This window comes from Pyrgilauda ruficollis, unplaced genomic scaffold, assembly GCF_017590135.1.
Source record: "Pyrgilauda ruficollis isolate IOZ18807 unplaced genomic scaffold, ASM1759013v1 scaffold32, whole genome shotgun sequence".
Lineage (NCBI taxonomy): Eukaryota > Metazoa > Chordata > Aves > Passeriformes > Passeridae > Pyrgilauda > Pyrgilauda ruficollis.
In genome coordinates, this window is record NW_024524600.1 from 4,626,734 (window position 1) to 4,646,623 (window position 19,890).

At 45.0% G+C, this 19,890-nt stretch overlaps 2 protein-coding genes across 10 annotated transcripts in view; one reads left to right on the plus strand and one right to left on the minus strand.

The window, feature by feature from the left end:
- Nucleotides 1-1,438: 1,438 nt before the first annotated feature.
- On the minus strand, nucleotides 1,439-11,934 carry LOC121357186 (collagen alpha-1(I) chain-like). The gene is made up of 4 exons (XM_041474263.1): nucleotides 11,867-11,934; nucleotides 3,692-3,991; nucleotides 2,833-3,598; nucleotides 1,439-2,692 (listed from the first exon to the last, which is right to left on the minus strand). The coding sequence occupies exons 1-4, from the start codon at nucleotides 11,932-11,934 to the stop codon at nucleotides 1,439-1,441; spliced, it is 2,388 nt and encodes a 795-aa protein (XP_041330197.1).
- Nucleotides 2,236-19,890, plus strand: part of ATP2B1 (ATPase plasma membrane Ca2+ transporting 1) — a 58,789-nt gene continuing 41,134 nt past the window's right edge. For 2 of the 9 annotated variants that reach the window (XM_041474249.1, XM_041474250.1), the window contains exon 1: nucleotides 2,487-2,698. The gene's annotated coding sequence lies outside the window, so the exon portion shown is untranslated. Of the gene's footprint in view, nucleotides 2,456-2,483; nucleotides 2,699-19,890 lie in introns of those variants that run through there. The other 7 variants (XM_041474247.1, XM_041474254.1, XM_041474255.1 and 4 more) reach the window with 7 other exon arrangements.

Here is a 19,890-nt window from a genome sequence, read left to right on the forward strand (position 1 = left end):
TTTTTCACAAAAAGAAAATAAAATTTAAAAAATCATGGAGCATGTTGGATACTGAGGATTAATTTGGAAAATTTTTAAATCCTCAGGGAAAAGATTATGTGGAGATATGAGAAATTTCTCCTTATTTTCAGTCAATGTGTTGCATGTTTTTATGCTATCCCTGTGTATCAATGAAAAGGAACATTAAGTGACTATTGTGTGCCTTGAAAAATGTATCCACTTGAGAATTCTGCCATAAAATATAATGATTATATGTACCCCTCCCACCTTTGCTTCCTTCCTGTGAATAAAATAGGACATTATTCCCATTTCATAGAAAAAGTACTGAAGCACAACCTACCTACCTTCCCTCAAGACAGATGGAAGCAGGTACAGACATGCACCCAAACTGCAGTGCTTTAAACACATCATCTCCTTCTTAGCTGTACCAAAGCTAATTTTATCTGCCTGAGAGCCAGGAGATATGACAGAACTGTGCAGAACACATCTGCCAGTCTTATAAAGCTGTATTGAGAAATGTAATTTCCAAGTGCCTGGGGAAGGAAGCCTCACTGAGCTACAGCCATAAGTGCAGAGGAGGGTGCTGAACTGCAAACAGAATGCAAGAGAATTTGTTTTATGTATGTTCAGATAGTTTTATATTCTCCTTCTGGGATGAAATGCAAGAAATCTCCTCAACAGAACAGTCTGAAGGATTGCTTACCTCATTATTTTGATTTTTCAATTGACCTCTAGATATGGAGAGGTAAGGTAGTATTTTTAGCAACATTCAAAATGGGCAGGAGCCATTTACTGCTCACAATCCCTTTTGATTGCTTCTTTTGTGCAAGGAGAAAAATGTAACAGACATTCAGGTAAAAAAGAAAGAGACAATGAACCTCAGGCAAGCCATAATAATAGCGTAGTTAGGATGATTTATTTATTTGCCAGTCCTTGTGGGCTGCTTTGTGCTGACTTCATCCTGTTGCTTTAACCCTCTAGGCTCTGCATCATCTCGGGTCTGCGACTGTAGAGCTGCATAAGCTTCTCCATTCATTTCCTTTGCAGCACTAGGATTTGAACGATAATGAAGGTGAAGCAGGGTATTTATGGCAGGCTCAAAGAACCTGACAGCCTGGGATGCAGCTGGCCAGTCACTCGACCGAGATGTCCAACAGATGAGAGTGGAGGATGTCAAAACACATCTCAGACCCCCACACAAATGGGCTATAGAATGACATAGTTTATGGATGGGTATTTTTCGTTGGGGGGAGGGGGCAGTGGGAGGTCTACTGCATTGGAAGAGAACTGAAATCAGGGTTTTCATTTCCAGTGTAATTCTCCAGCGTCTCTCCGGACAGCTCACTCGGGCTCAAACCTTGATAACCCCATTTGTTTTCCTTTCTCCCATCAAAGAGCCTTCGGCTGGAGACTGGAAAGCGCTGAACACCTGCGGCCCCTACACGTTCCCCGTTCTCCTGGGGGAGCTGCCAGGGTTCCCCGAGAGGCAGACACGCCTGACGGGAGGCTGGATCCGGAGCTCCCTAATCCCCACGGCCGGCAGCGAGCGACACGCTGGTTCCTGCCCCTCCGGACCCGCCAGCGGCCCCACGCAACAGGGACCTCCTGCTGCAGCGCAGCCCGGCAGACAGAACGGAGCCTCGCCCAGGCTCCGCCGTGCTCCCCGCGCCCGCTGCTCAGGAGCCGCCAACGCGGCTCCCACCGGCTGCTCTCGGGAGGGGGAGGCCGTGGGGCGACACCGCCCCTGCCCCGGCGGGCACGGCACGGCACGGCACGGCACGGCACGGCAAGGCGCCCCCGCGCCCCCTGGGGCAGGGGAGGACCGCGCCCCGGGCACCCGGCGGTCCCTTAGGGCGCCTCCCGCGACGGCACCGCCCCCGCCCCCGGGACGGCTCCGGCACCGGGCACGGCCCCCGCCCACCAGGGCAACAGACGCGCCCCGGTCCGGACGGTGGCCGCCCCTCCCTCGTGGGACCGCGGCCTCTCCCGCCGCCGGGGGATCCCCGCCCCTTCGAGGCGGCCCGCGTCCCCGCTGGCGGCGGCTCGCGACCCACGGGCGGAGGGACGCGACACCAGGGCCCGCCTCGCCCCGCCCCCGCCCCGCCCCGCGGGAGCCGCTCGTGGCAAAGTCACCGACCCCCGAAGCCCGCCGGGCTCCATCAAACGCCGCGGCCCCGCCCGCCGACGTCATGGAAACAAGCGCGTCAGCCTCCCGCCCGCCAGTGGCGGCGGCGGCGGCGGGCGGGCAGCGGCGCGGGGCTCCGCCTCCGCGGGCGCCGTGCCTACCGGGGCCCCGCCTCCACCTCCCCCATTGAAGACTCCGCACGTCGAGACCCCCCTTCCTCGGCCGACAGAGGGGCCCCGTCACGTGGCCCGCGCTCCGCAGGCGGCGAGGGAGGCGGCGGGGACCGGCGGCCGCGGCGCCGGGAGAGGAGGGGGCGGCGGGCGCGGGCAAGTGAGTGACTGCGGCGGGCGGGCGGAGGCGGGAGGCGGGCGGATCGCTGCGCTCCGCCCCGCCCCGCCCCGCCCTGCCCGGTGGCGCCCGGCTCCTGTAGCGGTTGCTCTGCGGCGCAGGGGCTCGGCGGCGCGCTCGGCGCTGCCCGGTGCGTGCGGGGGAAAGGAGGCGGGCGGGCCCCGGGGAGCGGCGGCGGCGACGGTGGGAGCGCCCGCGAGGAGGGCGAATCGCTGATTCCTGCCGGTGAGGCGACGGGGGCGGGGCGGGCGGTCCGCGCCCCCCTCCCTCCCTCCCTCCTTCCTTCTCCTCCCCCGGCTCTCCCCGCGCCGGTGCCCCCTCCCTCCCTCCTTCCCTCCCCAATTCGGTCGCCGCTTCACCCCCCCGCCCCCTCTCCCGCCCTCCTCGCGCGGCCGCAGGGCGGGGGCGGCGCGGCGGGGCCGGCCGGCCGTGGGCAGGGCGGGGAGCGCGGGGACCTTGTGCGCTCGGCGAGCGAACGAGCGGGCGGCGTCAGGTTTACGGGCGCCTCGTCCTGGCCCCCGACCGGCGGCTGTGTCGGCCCCACGGCGCGGAGGTAAGCGCGGCGGCGGCTCGGGGCGGCTCTCCTCCCGGCTGGCCGACAGACCGGGCAACAGCGCGGCGGCAGGTGCAGCGTTGCTCCGCTCGCGCCGCGGGGCTGCGAGCCGTGGCCGGGCTCGCTCGGGGGGGCGGCGCGGCCGGAGGGGCTGCGCGCCGCGCTCCTGGGCTTTCGCCGGTTCTCCGCAGGTAACCGGAGCGTGCACCTGGCCGCCTCCGTGCAGCCGGGGCACGGCGTGACCTTGAGGGCAGCGGATGCGGGGCTGAGCCGCCGCGGGAGCGCACAGCCACACCGTCGGGGACCCCGACGTGGCGGCTGGACACGGCCGGCACGCCGCGGCCCTGCAAGCTCCTGGCGGGCGGGCGCGCTCACGTCGTGGATTAAGGTGGTGCTCAGCCCCCGCCGCCCGCCGGGTTAAGTAGCCGGGATTAGCCCGCTGCGGCAGCACGACACCGACATCCCGGGCACTTCGCCGCCCCGCGGGGGCTGGGAGCCCGGCACCCGCGCAGCCTCGCCCGCCCGCCGTGCCCCCAGGGCGGTGTTTTTGACCGCGGCTGAGTCGTACGCAGCTTTCCGTCGGAGCGGACGGGCTGGTTTGATTTATCGATGCCTAGCCGGGCTGCTCATCGACCGGCGCGGACGAGGAAGGGATGCGACGCTACTTCGGGGGCCGGGAGAGCGAAGCCCTGGCGGGCGTTTCGCCGCGGGTGAGCCCGTCCCCGCGCGGGGCCGCTCCGCGGTGGGAAGCGCCTCTAACGGCGGTGTCATCCTCGTCCCGGCGGTGCGTGTAACCTTTGGCTGTTGCACCACGTGAGTTTGGGAGCGGGCTGGAGCCTCCGCCGGGGATGGCTGGCCGGTGCCGAGCGCGGGAGGCAGCGCTCGCAGTGGGGAGGAGTGGGGTGCGCGTCCGCGCTGCCGTCTGCCCTGGCTTCCTGCCGAGCCCCTCGGTCAGTCGGTAAAGGCTGAAGTCGGAAGGACTTACGATTTCGAGAGGAAGATCTCATGAAAAGCGGTCTGTTGTCCCCGGGAGCGTTTCCTTTAGAGCGGCCGTGCGAGTGGTGTTCGCCAGGGGCAGGAAGGGGCTCAGCCTGAGCCCGGGGAAGCGTTTAGCAGCGGAGAGCTGTGGTTGAGTCTGTCCCAGGGTTCGCAGCCTGAGGGGCAGTGTATTAGTTCAGCTGTAATAGGCGGTTATGTGGTGCTGTGCGTGATCCATACTCCACAAAAATCTTTTTTACGTTTGACTTTTTAAACTGTAGAGGCTGGTGATGAGAACAGGAACAAAATTTCGGGGGCTTTTTTTTTTTTTTTTTTCTTGTCATTTCAAGATCCACATTACAGAAATCCTTAAATACTTGTTATGTGTGGCGTTTGTACATTTATAACTTTAGTTGCTGAGGCTTTCTTCTCAAGGTCTGTTCAGAAGGAGCTGGTGACAGTACCTATGCTGTGCCTGAAACCCTCATTCTGAGAATGTTTGCTTGAGAGGTGACTGGCTAGGTGATTATTCAAATCATGTACCTTCTTAGAAGTCAAGTTCCAAGCCCACTGTACTTGTGAAATACCTTCATCATTAGTGGTTGGCAATCTTGACTTCCTGGGGAATGAAGTGAGCGTGCCTTTGGAAAACTACCTCCTATAGGAAAGCTACTGCATCTCTAAAACATTCCTCGGTCCCAATGAATTTGGGTTAAAATAATGTGTTTTGGTACTTGGAAAGGTGTTGGTTAGATAACTTTCCAATTCCTTGGTTCATGATACTGTGTGTTCAGAAGGTGGTAGTGTAGCTATAGCCAGGGCCATTTTTTTTTCAGCTGTTTGTTGGCACTTTTCAAGGATTTCTTCCAAACACCACAAATTGTGAATTCCAATAGAAGTAAACTTGTGTATCTTTAAACTGTTGGCTCTTTTGGCAGGAATAGCTTCCAATGTACTAGGGCTTTAATACTTATGGCATAATGAATGGAAACTCTTGGTGTCAGTGGAAAAAGTGGTCACTGAATTCAGTGAGGGAAAAAAACTCGCACACTTCAATGTGAAATTTTCGGTCTGGAAGAGCATCACTGTGTGGTTCGGTTTTTTGCTGCTCCTACTGATGATTATGGTAACCGACCCAGGCTGAGTTAGCTGAAGGAAATGTGAATGCTGTGTTGTGTACGGATACTTGCAGGTTTTCCCAATCAATGTTCCTATGTCAGTGCTAAATTGCAACATTATTACTTCTCTCCACCCAAAGAAAAACGCATGGAAAACTATGTGGATCATTCAAATGATACAAGACAAAACTAATTTTAAAGGGAATTGTGGAGGTACTATTTGTAAGCACACATACTGTTACTTTTGCGTATGAAGCAAATGATTTTGGAAATTTAAAGCAGAAAACAAGACTTCTGTCACATTAGCATTGAGTAAACTGTATCGGTTTCTTACACAAAGTTGCATTACAGGCAGTGGTACAAGGAAAGGATCCCCATTAATAATATGTAATACATATTCTGCTAATAATCCAGGGGTAATCCTGCAAATTGAAATCCACTGTAGTATAAAGGAAGAGTCTCGTTTAGAAAGTCACTCTTGTGGACCACAAAATATGGAGAACTTCTGTCAGCTGTTAAAATTGCAAACATCTAAACTGTTTTGTAGAAAGCTTCCAAGGAAATTCAGAGGCTTGAGCGTGTTCTGTAGCAAAGGCACAAAGGTCTAGTAATTACTTTTGTTATCTTTATTTTTAGCTGTTTGAATTTCTTAGGAAAAAAGAATGTGATAAATGGGAGGTAATCATGAGATGATACTAAGAAGGAAGAGACATAGGCTGGATCTGCTAAAGCCACCTCAAAAACAGATGCTTTGGAAGAATTAACTTCACCAACATTTAAGATTTTAAAACTGGGAACTTACTATTAACTGGCAAGTTCAAAATGAATGTGGCAAAACAATCAATAATGTGCCATAGCAAGAAAGCCTCCCTTGACATGAGGGTGGACAAGATAACCTAAAGTATCTTCTAACTCGAATTTCTTCCATTAAGGTAGACTAAATATTAATGGCATTCTTTACCACTGAAATGTGACCTCACTAATGTCTTTCAGTGTTTGAACTCTTTATTTTTGTATATGTTTTCTTGTGTTTTTAAAGAGAAAATAATACTAGTACAAAAAGGGATTCACATTTTATTTAAAGGTGAAGTCAGATTTCAGTTAGCCAAATTTAATGCAGAATAGCAAACAGCTATGATGAGTCCTGGGCATTTAGAAGTAAATATATTTTGAAAAATAAAGAAGACTGCTTGAATCTATAAAAGATCTCTATTATAGAAATGCATGCTTACTTTATTACAAAAGGATCAATAACATTGCAGTAATAGTCTTTAATTTGTATTCCCTAGTATTCTCTACTCGTCTTAAGTAATAATAATAATAATAAGACTTGTTAAAAGTTGCAATTCAGCAGATAAGGATCTTTCTCTATAGAGTATTTTAATTAAAAACCAGATAAAATCTAGGAGTTGCAGAATTGTCTAAAAAGCTAGGATTAGCTCTGCCTACTGGTTTTCTAGAGTGTGTGCAACGGTCTCAAGCAGGTTTTTTGGCTTTTTTATACAAACCTGTTAAATTTCCTCCGAAGACATTTTTATTTCTTGCAAAGTTTAACAGATCGAATAACAAGGAAGGCAGGAAAGATGAGGTGATACTGTTGCTGGTTTGAGAAAGGAAAGTGACCCTATGATACTTTATGTAGAGGATGGGTATTTCTCAGAAGCATTAAGATTTGCTAATTTGTTCAAAATAGCTTGCCTTTATCAAGATTGGATTCCTCCACTTCTCAATACCTAATGTTAGGTACTGTATCTAAGTTCTCCTAACTTAGGCTTCAACTAGCTGAAAAGACTGTGTTCATTAATTGAACAGCACAGTGATAAAAAATTAAGATTTTTTTTTTTTGTTCATGAAACATCTCTTAATGCATGTGAAAAATAAAAATGCATTCAGCAGTATCACACAGAAGATGTAAGCAATGATAATGAGCAGTATAGAAGGAGGATTTCCAGGAGGTGACATGTACAATGAAATCAACAGGCAAAATATTAAACTAACACATCTTGGAACAGTTGCACCTACTCAGACAGAATGTAATTTCTACACAGACACATGGTATTGTCCAGTTTGTCTTTTATTTTTAAATTATCAGGCTTTCAAATACAGTTAATTAAAGTGAATTTCTAGTTTTTGTGACAGATTTCACTTGATATGAGCAGTATCTCTGAAGGAGCTGTCTGTTCAAGGTATTGGTATTCCAGTAAACATTATGAAAATTATTTCTGCTGCCATTTATAAATCTTACTCTAACTGACAGATGACAGCAGGAGGTGTTATTAGATTAATTTTGGTGAATTGTAAAGTAGGTATGAGGCTTTCTCCATTGGTATTTCAGAGGTCTTGTGGGAGAAGAAATCTAAGGAAAATGTAGGAGGCATTTAAAAAAGAAATCAGAAATAGCTTTGAAAATAAATATAACTTATTTTTTTGTCCAGTAAGAGATAATATGTAATTGCTGTTACAGAGCAGACAAATAACATCTGCCTTGCCTTTGAAGGGGAATGGACTGAGAAAGAGAATATATTTCTCCTTTCTGGTGTTTGCAACTGCACTGTGCAGCTAAAGACTGTATAGATCCGTTTTGAGGATGACATTTGATAAACTGGTGCTGGCCATTAAGTCTGGCTGGTTCTGCTACTTACAGCATGAGTCTCAGCACTAGGGGTAGGTAGCCCTGGCTTCTTGCTGGCTATGATGTGATGCTGCTTTGTAGATGAGAGTTAGGTAATTTTCTGCATGGCTTTCCTATTTATTTTATGAAGTGGACTCCAGTGATTTTCATGTCTCATTTTTCATAATATTGTGTATGAGCTGGACGTTGCCTTAATTCTCAGTGAGCACAAGAAACACCATGTTCTTAAAACACACTTCTGGGAGCCTATCACTTGTAATCTGCTACCCTTACTTGTGCCCTTATATTCACAGAAAGATAAGGTAGCAGCAGGGAAAACAACACTATTGGTTTCTCACCACTTGGTGTACAGTGTCTGGTCCTGTACAGAGGAGGGCCAGGATGCACCATGCTCTGCACAGTTGATAGCAACAAACCCCAGCTCAAGGCAGGAAAGATGATTCAGCTCGCTCTGCTTTAAGCAACTATCTAACTTCTGGGACATGCCCCAAGGGTTATAGTGGTGTGCTCTTTTCCTGCTTACATCGTCATTAAAACTTAAACTTTCATATTAATTTCAAGATTTTGGATCAAAGAAGAACTTAGTCACCTTTGCATTACATACACCAGTGAAAGAAACACAAGTGCTCTTAGGTGGAGGGTTACAAATGTGCACTTATGTAGAAATCACATAACTTTTTCTGCACTTGTTATTTGATCAGTGACTGGTGGCTTGTCTGCATGGCTCTTCCAGGATTGCCCGTGTCTCTGCAAATACAAGGATGTGTTGCTTGTGGTGTGTATTTTGGCTTCTGTCTAGATTTTAAATAAAACAACTGGTGACTCCATATGGGGATAGAAGGAAGAGTCACTATCTGTGTTTGGTGGAGTTTTTCCACTGTAGAAAGAAATAACCATAGTGCTATGGTCTTTATTGAAATAAAGAACTTAGGCCACTAGCAATAAAGAAGTCTTCTAGCTACAGCACACTTTTTTAAAAGAAAGTTGTAGAATGCTCTAAAAAGTTGAAGGTGGTCACTGTGACTCTCCAAAAGCTTGGAAAACATTTGGTTTTGTGTGGTAGGTGTTTCAAGAGATAGGAGTCTTTCAAGTCGCCATCAAAAGATGTGTTAGTCACTTCTATTAATATGTTTGATGCTTTTTTAATATTCCAACGTTTTGTCAGACTTTTTTGATGGCCTTCTGAACCTGTTGGTTTATCAGCATAATCCAAGAGGCTGGAAACAGAGAGAGCACAATTTGTAATTGCCTATTTGGCTTGTCACTGTGAGTGCAAAGTTTCACTGGCTGACTGAGGTGACCTCATGGCTACTTTCATTTCCATCTTAGCCTAACTGCAATAATTCCCCCCTCTTTTGTGCCATCTCTGCCACTTTGAGTCTACTCAGTGCACCACTAGATGGTTTGTTACACAATCTTTGTGCACAAATTGGTCTCTCCAAAGTGAGAAGTAAAGCTCACGTGAGGAAAGCAACATGAATCTTTGGATTGATGGTTGGGAATGTTCCTCCTTATGCAGTAGTCATGTGAAACCATTCCCTGGGGAGTATGAACCTGTTCACATGGGAGAACTTGAACTTGTTGCTTTGATGGGAGAGAGGTTTGAGTGCCAGTTTTCAACTAATGGCATTCTATAAATGTATATTTGGGTTTAAACACAAGAACTATATGCCTAGGTGATTTCTGATACTACAGTGGAGTAAAAGAAATTTTGCTTGTGTTGAGCATCCAGACCTGCTTTCTGATGTTTTTACATAGAGACGACTGAGTAGATAGTAATGATAAATAGGTAGAAAAGGTGGCAGGTATGGTTAGCCCTTAAGCTGTTTAAGAAACAGTGGTATTTTTTAATCTCTTCTGGTTGTTTAGATCTAGTAGATAGATCAGGATCTCAGTATGCATATTGAACAGGAGTTTTCGCTTCCATCCAGTTGCTACTGCTATCAGTATTGATATTGCACTTCAAATTGCTTTGTATTGTTTGGATCTGCCAATTTTTCTTCATTTGGGAATGAAGCTGGTGCAGAACTTCATGAAGCCTATGGAACATAGTACAAATCAATACTTAAATTAGAGCAGTGTCTACCAGCCTCACTCAGTTGAGGTTGTATGAAACATGAAATGATTTAAACCGGCTGTCAGGGGTCTGTTCCAGATGGCTTTCAAATATGCATAGTTGAGACTGACAGCTGGAGAGGGTAAGGAAGGTGCTTTACCACTGCTAGCACAACTGCTTTACTTCTGCTTTATTAATAACACAAATCATTACAGTTTGTGTTCACCTACTTCTGCTCTGCAATCCAAGTAGTTAACATTGACAGTGATTTTTCTTCTTCTGCAATGAGCTTGCTTTGCATAGTGGAACATCTTGACATCTTCACAAAGTCTGCTTTCAGATGCGTTTTGCTAATAGGTAGATCTTGTTGTGGTGACTGCAGATCTAAGGATTCGTTCCTGAACTAGAGTTATATTTCTCAAGTGAGTTAAAAGAGATTTGGGAATAAAGGACTAAATTTTCTGGGATTTGAGAAAGGCATGGTCTCTTTCTCTGGATTTGTGTATGTGTGCTGTTTATTTGTAATGGTGGCACTTACAGTGGAGTTATCCTTCATACAGAGTTACTCACTCTGCAGTGCATACCAGGTTATGGGAACCTTTTGAAAGAACTTTGGTACAAACACACACATCCAAAATTAGGTGCCAGCATATAACACACTAAGTCTTGCTTGTGAGTGAGTGATTTGTGTATGGCTCTCTTTTTTTCTTGTTGATCCTGGTGTTGTCGGGCACTGGACAGCAGGTCCCCAAACCATATTAGCAAAATGGTTTAGAAAAAGTTGTCTTGGTTGTGAGAAGTCTGACACCCTAAAGCTGTGTTGTGCTACCTTCTAACACTGAAAATTGGTTTACCAGATGAAAAAATACAAGGGATGTATGCTTGAGGGGAGCATTTAATATTTTTTGGGAAGATAGTTGACCATTCTTGACAGATGAACCTCTCATTCCAAAACTGCAACGCTGAATTTGCATACGCTCAAAGCTTTATATTTACCTTTTATTGATAGTCAAATCTAAGGCTACAGAAATTGTTATGGAGAATAAGGTTGTATGTATAACCCTAGGCAAAATCCTTTGAACTGGACAAAGTTAATATATGTTACTTTGAGGCAGCCATTGTAAAACAGGTCAGTTTCAAGCTCCTGATAGGGAGCTGCCCAAGGCCCCTCCTGAGCGTTACTGAGCTGACAAAGTAAAAACATTTCTGATGGGCTTTCCCCTTCACTGTCACAATTGGCAGTAGCTGAAAATGGTGACATGGTTGTAAGGCTACTGCATGGCCTACATTCCTGGAGTGAGGGTGAACAGGAGAGCTGAGGCTGGCTGGCACCTGTACCCTACCACGGGGACGAGGATGCCTGTAGGAAAGGTCTTGGCCACCCTGCAGGACAGGGAGCCTGAGCCAGCTGCAGGGCTCTCCTGTGCTGGCAAGGACTGGCCCACACTGGGCAGCACGAGCAAGAGTGTGACCAGTGGGCTTTGCCTTCAGTTGTTCTTGTGAGGCCATATCCAAAAATGGTACCTTGTTTTGCACCTCTCCTGACAGTCGATGAGGGGCTGTCCTGTGGTGTGTGGAGAGAATTAGAGTGAGGTGGCTTTGCTTGACCTGGAAGAGGGAAGGCTAAAGAGGGACCCTGGTGATGGTCTGTAGTGGGGCCTTGCAGGAAAGGTACATCTAGGCTCATCTTCTTCCCAGGATGATCTTGGGGGTGTGGAGAAGAGCTTCCATGATTGACTTGAGCTGGTGAGGCCTGTGCTGGCTGGAAGGGGCAGTCCCTGTCACTGTGTGACCTTCAGGAGGAACCGCAGGTGTTGCTGCTGTCTTGCTTGTCACCGGTTCCCATCGAGGGCTGTCCCCTGACCTTGAGGTCAGGTGAGCGGCGGTGCTGGCGCAGGGCTGTACCTTCTGGCAGTAGCACAGGCTTGGGTATTCCTAAAGTAACTGTGAAGCCACATCCTTCCTCTTGCTCTGACATGGTAGTGCAGCTGCTTGATATGCGAGTTCAGCCCAGCCGACTGTGCTTAACTTTGGCAGAGCAATCCTGGCCACTTACATAAGCGTCTTAAAAAACTGAAAGTAGTCACTCTGCGCCGCTTCTGTTGTGAAGCGACGCAAGCGCATCTAAGATGAGATGCATGTGACTATTTTAGATCATGTCCTAGGTGACTAAATATAATATTTTGGTATATATGTTTTAATTTATCCATTGCCTGTTTACAAAAAGCGCCCGAAGTGCCTACCTTAGAGGTAGGTGTTCCCGTCTGGTCAGGTGAATCTTGCATATGATGGAAGGAATGTAAAGTTTTAACCCATGAAATGCACACAGGCTTCAGAACTTGAGATAGACCCTTCAGGTGGTAAAAACAGGTGGTGGGGAAGAGCACAATTTCAACACTGTCTTCTAGAAAAGCTCTTGCATGTTCTGCATGCTGTCTATTACCAATTATTGAAGTACTAAATCTTGGGGTGTGATTAATGCTAGAATCACTAGTTGTTCAGCTGTGTCCTAAATGGAAGGGTTTCAGGTTAAAAACTGAGATAACAAGTCTCTGTAGATCCTTAAAGGCAGCTGTAGTAATTCTAAAGTATAAAATTCTGTGGAATTTGCTGTAGAAACTTCACCAAGGGGAACGATGGTCATGTTTCTAGGGGCTTTTCAGCCCTTTCCCCCACACCCTACTTACTTTATATAAACAGATCAAGTGTCTTAACTTGCTCATTAGAACCCTAATGTCAGCCTCTCAAATGTGAAGTGTGTTACAAACATAGTTAGTTGGGAGCTTAGCAAGGCTCTGGTTGCCGGATGAATTAGAATTTGTGGATATTTCCTGTGAGTGTGGTTTCATATTTGCTTCACTCAAACAGGTTCAGTGTAGTTCTCTGCCGTGTTTTGAGTTGGCACTGGCATTGGATTATCTGTGTGGTGAGTCTGGTTAGATAACCATTCTGCCTGAAAAGAAAAATAATTTTTACTATCTGTATAAGACTCCTTGTACCTGCAGGAACTTCACTGTTGTCACAAGAGACTGCAATAACTTCCCCTTACTTGGGGAAGTAAGGGATGGTCAGAGTGGTTGGTATGCATCCTGACACTTGATCATCAGCATGTTTGTGATGGAAGAAGCATGGCTTTCCTTGCTGTGGTTGCTCTGCATATTGAGCAGAGCAACGTATTGAGCAGCCTAGCTGGAGTCCTGGGAACCACCCAGGCACAGCACACAAATAGAGAACACTGCAGGAGCTCTGAGTTTCAACAGCAAAACTGTGAGGTGGCTTCGTTGCATGATAGGGGTAAAACTTTTTAGTCAGCTATAAAATATCATGCAAGCTCTGTAAGATGGCAACCAGATCAGCCCACTCTGACTTACTAATTTAGTGAATCTGCCATATGAAAATGAAGCTGAGAAGTGAATACCACTTTCTTGTAGATGGGGAGAAGAAACAGCCATCTGATTTGCTGAAGGGTGGTTCTTCTATTTTTAAAACCTGAAACAAGTGAAGGCTAAATTATGTAGCTACAGGCACATTCTTCTTCAGTAGGTAGTAATCAAAATCTAATGATTAAAGCTGTCAAAGCTTTTTAAAGTTCATGTGAAGTTTAAGATGATGGAAATTTATCTTTTCTTTGGGAGGAGGAGTGTTTTGCTGCTTTTCTAGAGGAAACTTTAAGACAAAGGCATTCATTTATTGCACTTGTGTGACTTTCTCATATACAGACTTCTAAATAGTGAAACTTAGAAATAGCCACCCCAAAAATTATTTGATGAATGCTTAAGATTGGAAAGAATTTTGTATGAGCTTAGCCTTGTACCAACAAGTTAAGAAATGCAAACTTTATTTACGAAAAAAAAAAAAAAACAGTCAATTTTGTAGACTAAAAAACGTGGGTGTCTGTGGTGTTTTTGGCAGGAAGGTATGTTGTCTCATGTTGGCCTGTAGTTTTGGGTTCACCTCCATGAGAGGATGGCAACAAGCTATCAATCAGTCTGCTCAAAGCCTATTTCTCTTTCCAAAACTTGTTTCCACACCCGCCGCTGTGTCAACACTGTTCAGTCATAATTGTCAACTCCAAAGCAGGCTGATCAATGGAAATGCTAAAAAAAGCAGCAGGGCTCTTGCCTCAGAGGCTGTGTAAAACCAGATTTGCCAGGAGGTGTGTGCCTCTGTGAATATCAGCAGAAAGACTCGCTGTTTGTTACCTTCTAGTCCAACACTGCTATGTGCCTTCAGGGCTCCTTTGCTTGAGGTTGTCTTGAACTCTGAGTTTTTCACCTTGTCTTCCAAGTGAAGTTGTTTTCTAAGAAATGGACAACCAAAAGGGTTTAGTTTTTCAGAAACTGAGAAACAGTGGAATCCATAGGAATAAAAACTTGAATTGTGTCTATATTATGGTTTTGGTTGTTGAGTTTTTTGGTTGGTTTTTAAAAATTGTTTTAAATGCATTTGAAGCATCAGACCTTATGGTACTCACTAGTACTGTTAGAATTGCTCCTGCCATGTATCAGGTATGAGACTTCTAAGATGTGACAGCTGGTTGAGGATCAGAAGTGAAATACCAACTCTACTGCCCATTGACATACATGTCTATGAAAGACTGAGGAAGTTCTTGGCATGCTTTAAACTAAGTGCATTAGATTTGCAGGCACAGCTCTTTTAGTGCTTTCGTACAAGGTATCTTTTTCACAGCTGATAAGTAAAATGATGTCTGTACTCCCTCTGCTGGCTCTGCAAAAGTAGCTTTCATGAGCTTAAATAGCTGAGTAGCACCTCTTACAAATATGCCTGTGTGTAATTCTGAGTTAAGAACAGTTTAATGGATAGAAGAGGGATTTTCCTGAAAAATGGGTCAACAAATAGTTGCTGAAAGCCAATCAGGTGTCTCAGATGCTATCTCCTGCTATAATGGTAAACACTGGTGTTGTATATACCTTTGTAATTGTAGTCTGATCTGTTTTTGTGTATCAACAATTGGATGGGGCTATCCATTAAAATACTTATATATCTAGTTATTCATCTAAGCTCCTCTTTTATAGGTATTGTGTTCTATATGTACGTGAAGAGCTATGACTAACAGCCTCACATGAGGAAAGAAAATTTATCTACTTCCATAAATTCGAGTGCCATATACCTTTATTTGTTTATTCTGTGACTACTTGTTTCTTTCTATGTGAAGAGATATTCAATATAAAAATGCTCAGCCAGAATGGAAGAAGTTTGAGCTTGAATGAAGTCTTGGTGTATATAGGTGTTACGAACATAATCAAAACAATAGCACTTGGTAGTCAATAGACATCTTTACATGCCAATGGAGTTAATTCTGTTATCTTGTTTTCTGATATTATTCTTTTATAGCACTGCTCTGGTTATCTTTAGTTTGTTGAAATCAGTGACAGTTTAACAGTTTCAGAGAACCAAAAGGGTAATCCACCCTAATATACTGGTTAGTAACCAGATAAGAGGAATAATAACCCAAACTGCCTTTTTACCATTTGCCTGTTTAAAAAATCTCTGAACAAGAACCTTTGAGCCTTGTGACATGGAGTCTGGCTTCTGGTTGTGAAGTCTGAGGAGATTTTCTGGACTTTTGACCCTGCAAGATGCATTTCCAGTCTTTTGTCCAGTCACTTTACTTATATAATTCATAACTGTCAAATATTCCGGGACAGTAAAAAAATTGAGCAAACTCAATTAAGAATTCAGTGCAGCCACTGTAGTTACTCCTGTTGAATTTCTCTTTGGGTGTACGCGTGGCTGTCTGCAGATGTCTTCAGGCATTGCTGTACTGAGAAGGGGCTTTTTGGCTGCAAAAATCCAGACAGTTGCCCAGTCCTTCACACTGAGGTTAGAACAAGTCATCTTCTCACAGCAGGTGTGTTCCTCCTACCAAATATGCTCTTCTTCCCCCTGCTATGATGGATTAAGTTCTTGAATTTTATCCCTGTGACTTGGCTTATGATCAGAATTCAGAGTTTTACTGCCAAAGTTCCGTTTTAATAATCATGTAAATGGACAAGTAAACCAAAAATTGTGGACCTCCATAATATAGGCCATTAAATTTAGCTTGGCAATGTCTGCCTTCAACCCTGGTCTTGTCAAACAAGAACAATGGAGGATTCTCCATGCATCAATTTTTTTAGGAACGTCTAATAATACATTTCAGAATCTCCAAATTAGAGTCAGAGAATCCTGATCTTAAAATATCTTAAAATAATAAAATAGCTTGGTTTAGGCTTCCTATGGACAATTTTGCCATTATGTTTAAATACTTGAAAATATTTGCTCTGTGAAAAATACTTTGTGACAGCTGATGGCTTATTTTAATAATAATTGCTCAACAACAAGGTAAAGTTTTAGTAACTACCTCCTTTTTCAATTTTAAGGAAGAAAGCTGTCTTGAAAGCTGTTTAGCTTAATTATGTGCCTGAAGCATCACACGTCAAACTAGATTGTGACTTTGACAGACAGCCGTGTAACTGCCTAAAATTGTTTGTTCTTTTACACTTAGTTTGATTCTGGATTCTGACTGTATAATCTTTGATCACATTGCTGACTTCCTTTATTAGATAACTGTTCAAACATCAACAAAATTAGTTATTCCACCACCCTCCCAAACAAAACCCCAAACAAACCAACCTTTACCCTAATTTCATGCTGTAGTGGTTAGAGCAGAAGATTTCAAAGGCAATGGATACATGTGCAAAAATCTGACTCCTGTAGCAGGGGTATGACACTTGAAGTAGCAACTTGCTGATAGTAACCTAGAGCAAGCTACTAGATACTGGTAACAAGTCTGAGTGCAACATGCAAAACTAGTGCATGGCTTTTGTCTGAAGGTAAGCTGGGAACATTTTTTATGAGCTGTGCTGCTATGTCTGAATAAACATGAAGGAGATTTAGGAGTCCATTGGTATAAATTTGGAAAACAAATGTTGTAAAATCAAACAAAAAAATTAATAGGTTAGAGACCGGGGTAGAACTGGGCTGTCAATCTGTTTGTCATGGTGTACAGATTTGAGTTTGTGTGTAACTTAAATAATCCAAATTCATAACAACTTTGAAATGAAGTGTATGATTGGTTTTCACTGTGTAGGACTTTTCATTAAGTTTCACTTCATTTTCCTTACCTCAGGTCTGAAAGTGCGAATAACAAGTCTGCTGCTTGTTACTAGCAGATTACATACTTGCACCAGTTTTTTCTAAGTCTTGTCTATATCAGGTAGGAATTTTTTTTTTAAAGGCTACTAAAATAATGCTTAATTATAGGGGTTTTCAGATGGCTTCTTTCTGTATTTCCCTTGATGAACTAATTAAAATAAATCATCTTTAATGGGACTGAAAAGCAGGTTTTTGGAGAACAGTCCTAGCACAGCTGTTTCCTCTTCTCCAAAGAGAAAGTAGTCTGCTTTCTCTTCTCCAAATGCTACATGTCCTTCATGCTTAAGGGTCTATTGAAAGTGCTGAGAAACCAGCTGATGGCATCCTTTGAGGAAAAAAGGGATACAGGAGTTTGCTTAGGAAAGTGAAGCAATAGGACCAGAGAAGGAATTTCCTAAAATTTCCTTCAGAAAAACTTAGTCCCTAACTGTGGGAGTTTGGGTAATTTGTGCTATATTTTGCTTCATGGTGCTGTGTCACTTTTTGTCTGTTTCATGATACTTGATCTTCTCGGTCACTTCACTGAGTATCACTAGCCTCAGCTAGAGGAAGCTCTTGTCTTCCTTACTCTGCTTTACCTGCATGCTGCATGAGAGAAATTTGTGAGTTGCAGGGTTTAGGTTAAAAATATAGTTGGCTTCTGACTTAACAAGGTCTGTGAGCCCCTACAAAGCTGTATAGTGAAAGAATCTCATGCTGAGCCGAGGTGTGATACAGTCAGACGTGCAATGGTGCTGGTCCTTTGAGGAAGTCTGTTGGAAGCCATGAGCTGAACATACAAATCTTGGTTATTTAAAGAGTTTGTGCAATCAGCAGTTAGGCACAATTTCAGCAGGATGCTTGAAGTTTGTCACTTGAGTGCAGAAGCTGGTACTGCCTTTCCCAATTCCCTTTCTTCAGAGATTCTGTATGCTTTTGGTATCACTAGAAACAGCATGATTGCTGAACTGCACACTGTTACAATGTGCCGCTGTAAAACAAACACTTGTGGGAAGTAGCTTTCTGTAGAAGGAACAAAATAGGTCTGACTTTGCTGAGGCAGAATGATGATCTGTAATCTTCATAGGTAGACTGTCTCTTGGCCCTGAGGGTCAGCTGCTGCTGAACTATGAGCATTTAGCTGTGCTAAATGCATTAGGCTTTCAATCCAGATACCATCCTTTGGAAGGACAGATATTAAGCTTGTTAAACTAGCAATTGCTACTGAGGATTCAGAGCTACCTTATCAGAAGTCTGACACCTTGCTGTACATGCCAAATGTGGTTCTGCTGCAGGCATCTGAGTTTCTGCTGGTTTGCCACTTCAGTTCTGCTGGCCTTGTGCTTTGATAGGGCAGGGGAGTGATGGGAGTCTGGTAGCTGTTCCTCAGCACAGAGTAGGTGCAGCTGGTTGTGATGAAGTTCTTCAAGGCATGGCCTTTCTTTACCTAGGGGAGCTGTGCCAGAGCTACATTAGACACCTAGCTCACCTCATAATTTGAATGATTGCTGATTAGACTGGAAGCAGAGCTGTCTGCAAAGTGCATTAGGATCCACTGATGCTGGTGAAGACTCAAGGTCTTTGGCTTATGGGAGCTGGAGAAGAGATTTCCTTTATTGTGTGGCATAGGACCTGTAAATATGATCATGAAGCATGGTGCTATTTTCATGTTTCCCGAGTTGCTTTCTTTTTTCTAATTAATTAATCAGCCACTGATGTCTTTGTAATCTCCGAAACCTAAAGAGTTATATGCAATGAAGTACTTCATAACAGAAGACTTCAGAAATGAAGTTGTGATTATTAATTGCACATTGCCAGTTTGTATAGCAATTTTATATAGCCTACTGAAACTGAGAAATAAATTGAATTTACTAAATCTGCTTGAGCCATTGTCTGGCAGTCGTGTGAATTTGCTGTTCAGTCCAAACAAACTGTGTCTGCCCTTCACTGAAAAGTTATGTACCGTGCTGCTTGTTTAGTAGCAAGTCAGTTGACTTGTGTCCAGGGTTTGCTCAACCCATTGCAACTTGAAATAACAGAGGGAAGAGGATCGTTCCCTTGAAGGGAATTTCAATGTTATCTTACAGGTGGCAGCCATGTAGTTCTGTGATAAAGATGCTTCTAGCATTAGCTGTGTGTCTTGTCCCTTCAGCTGGCATATCCACATTACTTGTACGACTTCTACAAATAAATCAGCCCCTCCTGGTGTCTTGTGGGAAAACTTGTTCAGACAGTAGAAATGCTGCTATTTAAATTTTTCCACTGAGGTGGGGGAGATAATTTTTGGATGACAGCTTTCTGCACCACACAGCTACAAGTTGCTCACTCACATGGGTGTAGAACCATGAAATGCATGGCTACCATCACAGCTCGTGGGAGTGTGGAGGCTTGGGACCACAGTATGGTGCTTTCTTGCTCCTTGGATCCTGGAGGGGGGCACATTTCATGGCTAGGAAAAGAATTATTTGTTTTTAAAGATCGTAGAAGTACATGGAGAAAGCAAAAAAAAAAAGGTACTAGAAAAGGAAGAAGTGCCAAAACCATTTGGAGTGCTGTATATCCCATGAGAGGTGGACTTAGAACAGGACCCAAAATGACATTCCTTCCCTCAGAGGCTGAGGTGCTGTAAAGAAGAGTAGAGAAGCACACAAGAAGTGTGTGTTCTGGGCCTGAGGCTGCCTGTGTGCCTGCTGCAGCAGCAGGGCTCCCATACTCTGTTACTTCATTAATGCAGTTGGCGGAGTCCATGGCTTTTCCCAGTGCAAAAGGATAAGGGTGCCAGGTGTAAGTTGCAGTGCTGTTAGTGTCAAATAATGAGAGCTGCTTCAGGACCTCTGTGAGTGGGAGTGTTACACCATGTCACTGTAGAACAGCCATTCCTTTGGTCACCTGAGGATGTGACAGACTTGCTGCTTTGTTAGAGTTACAAAGTGCTGTGGTGGG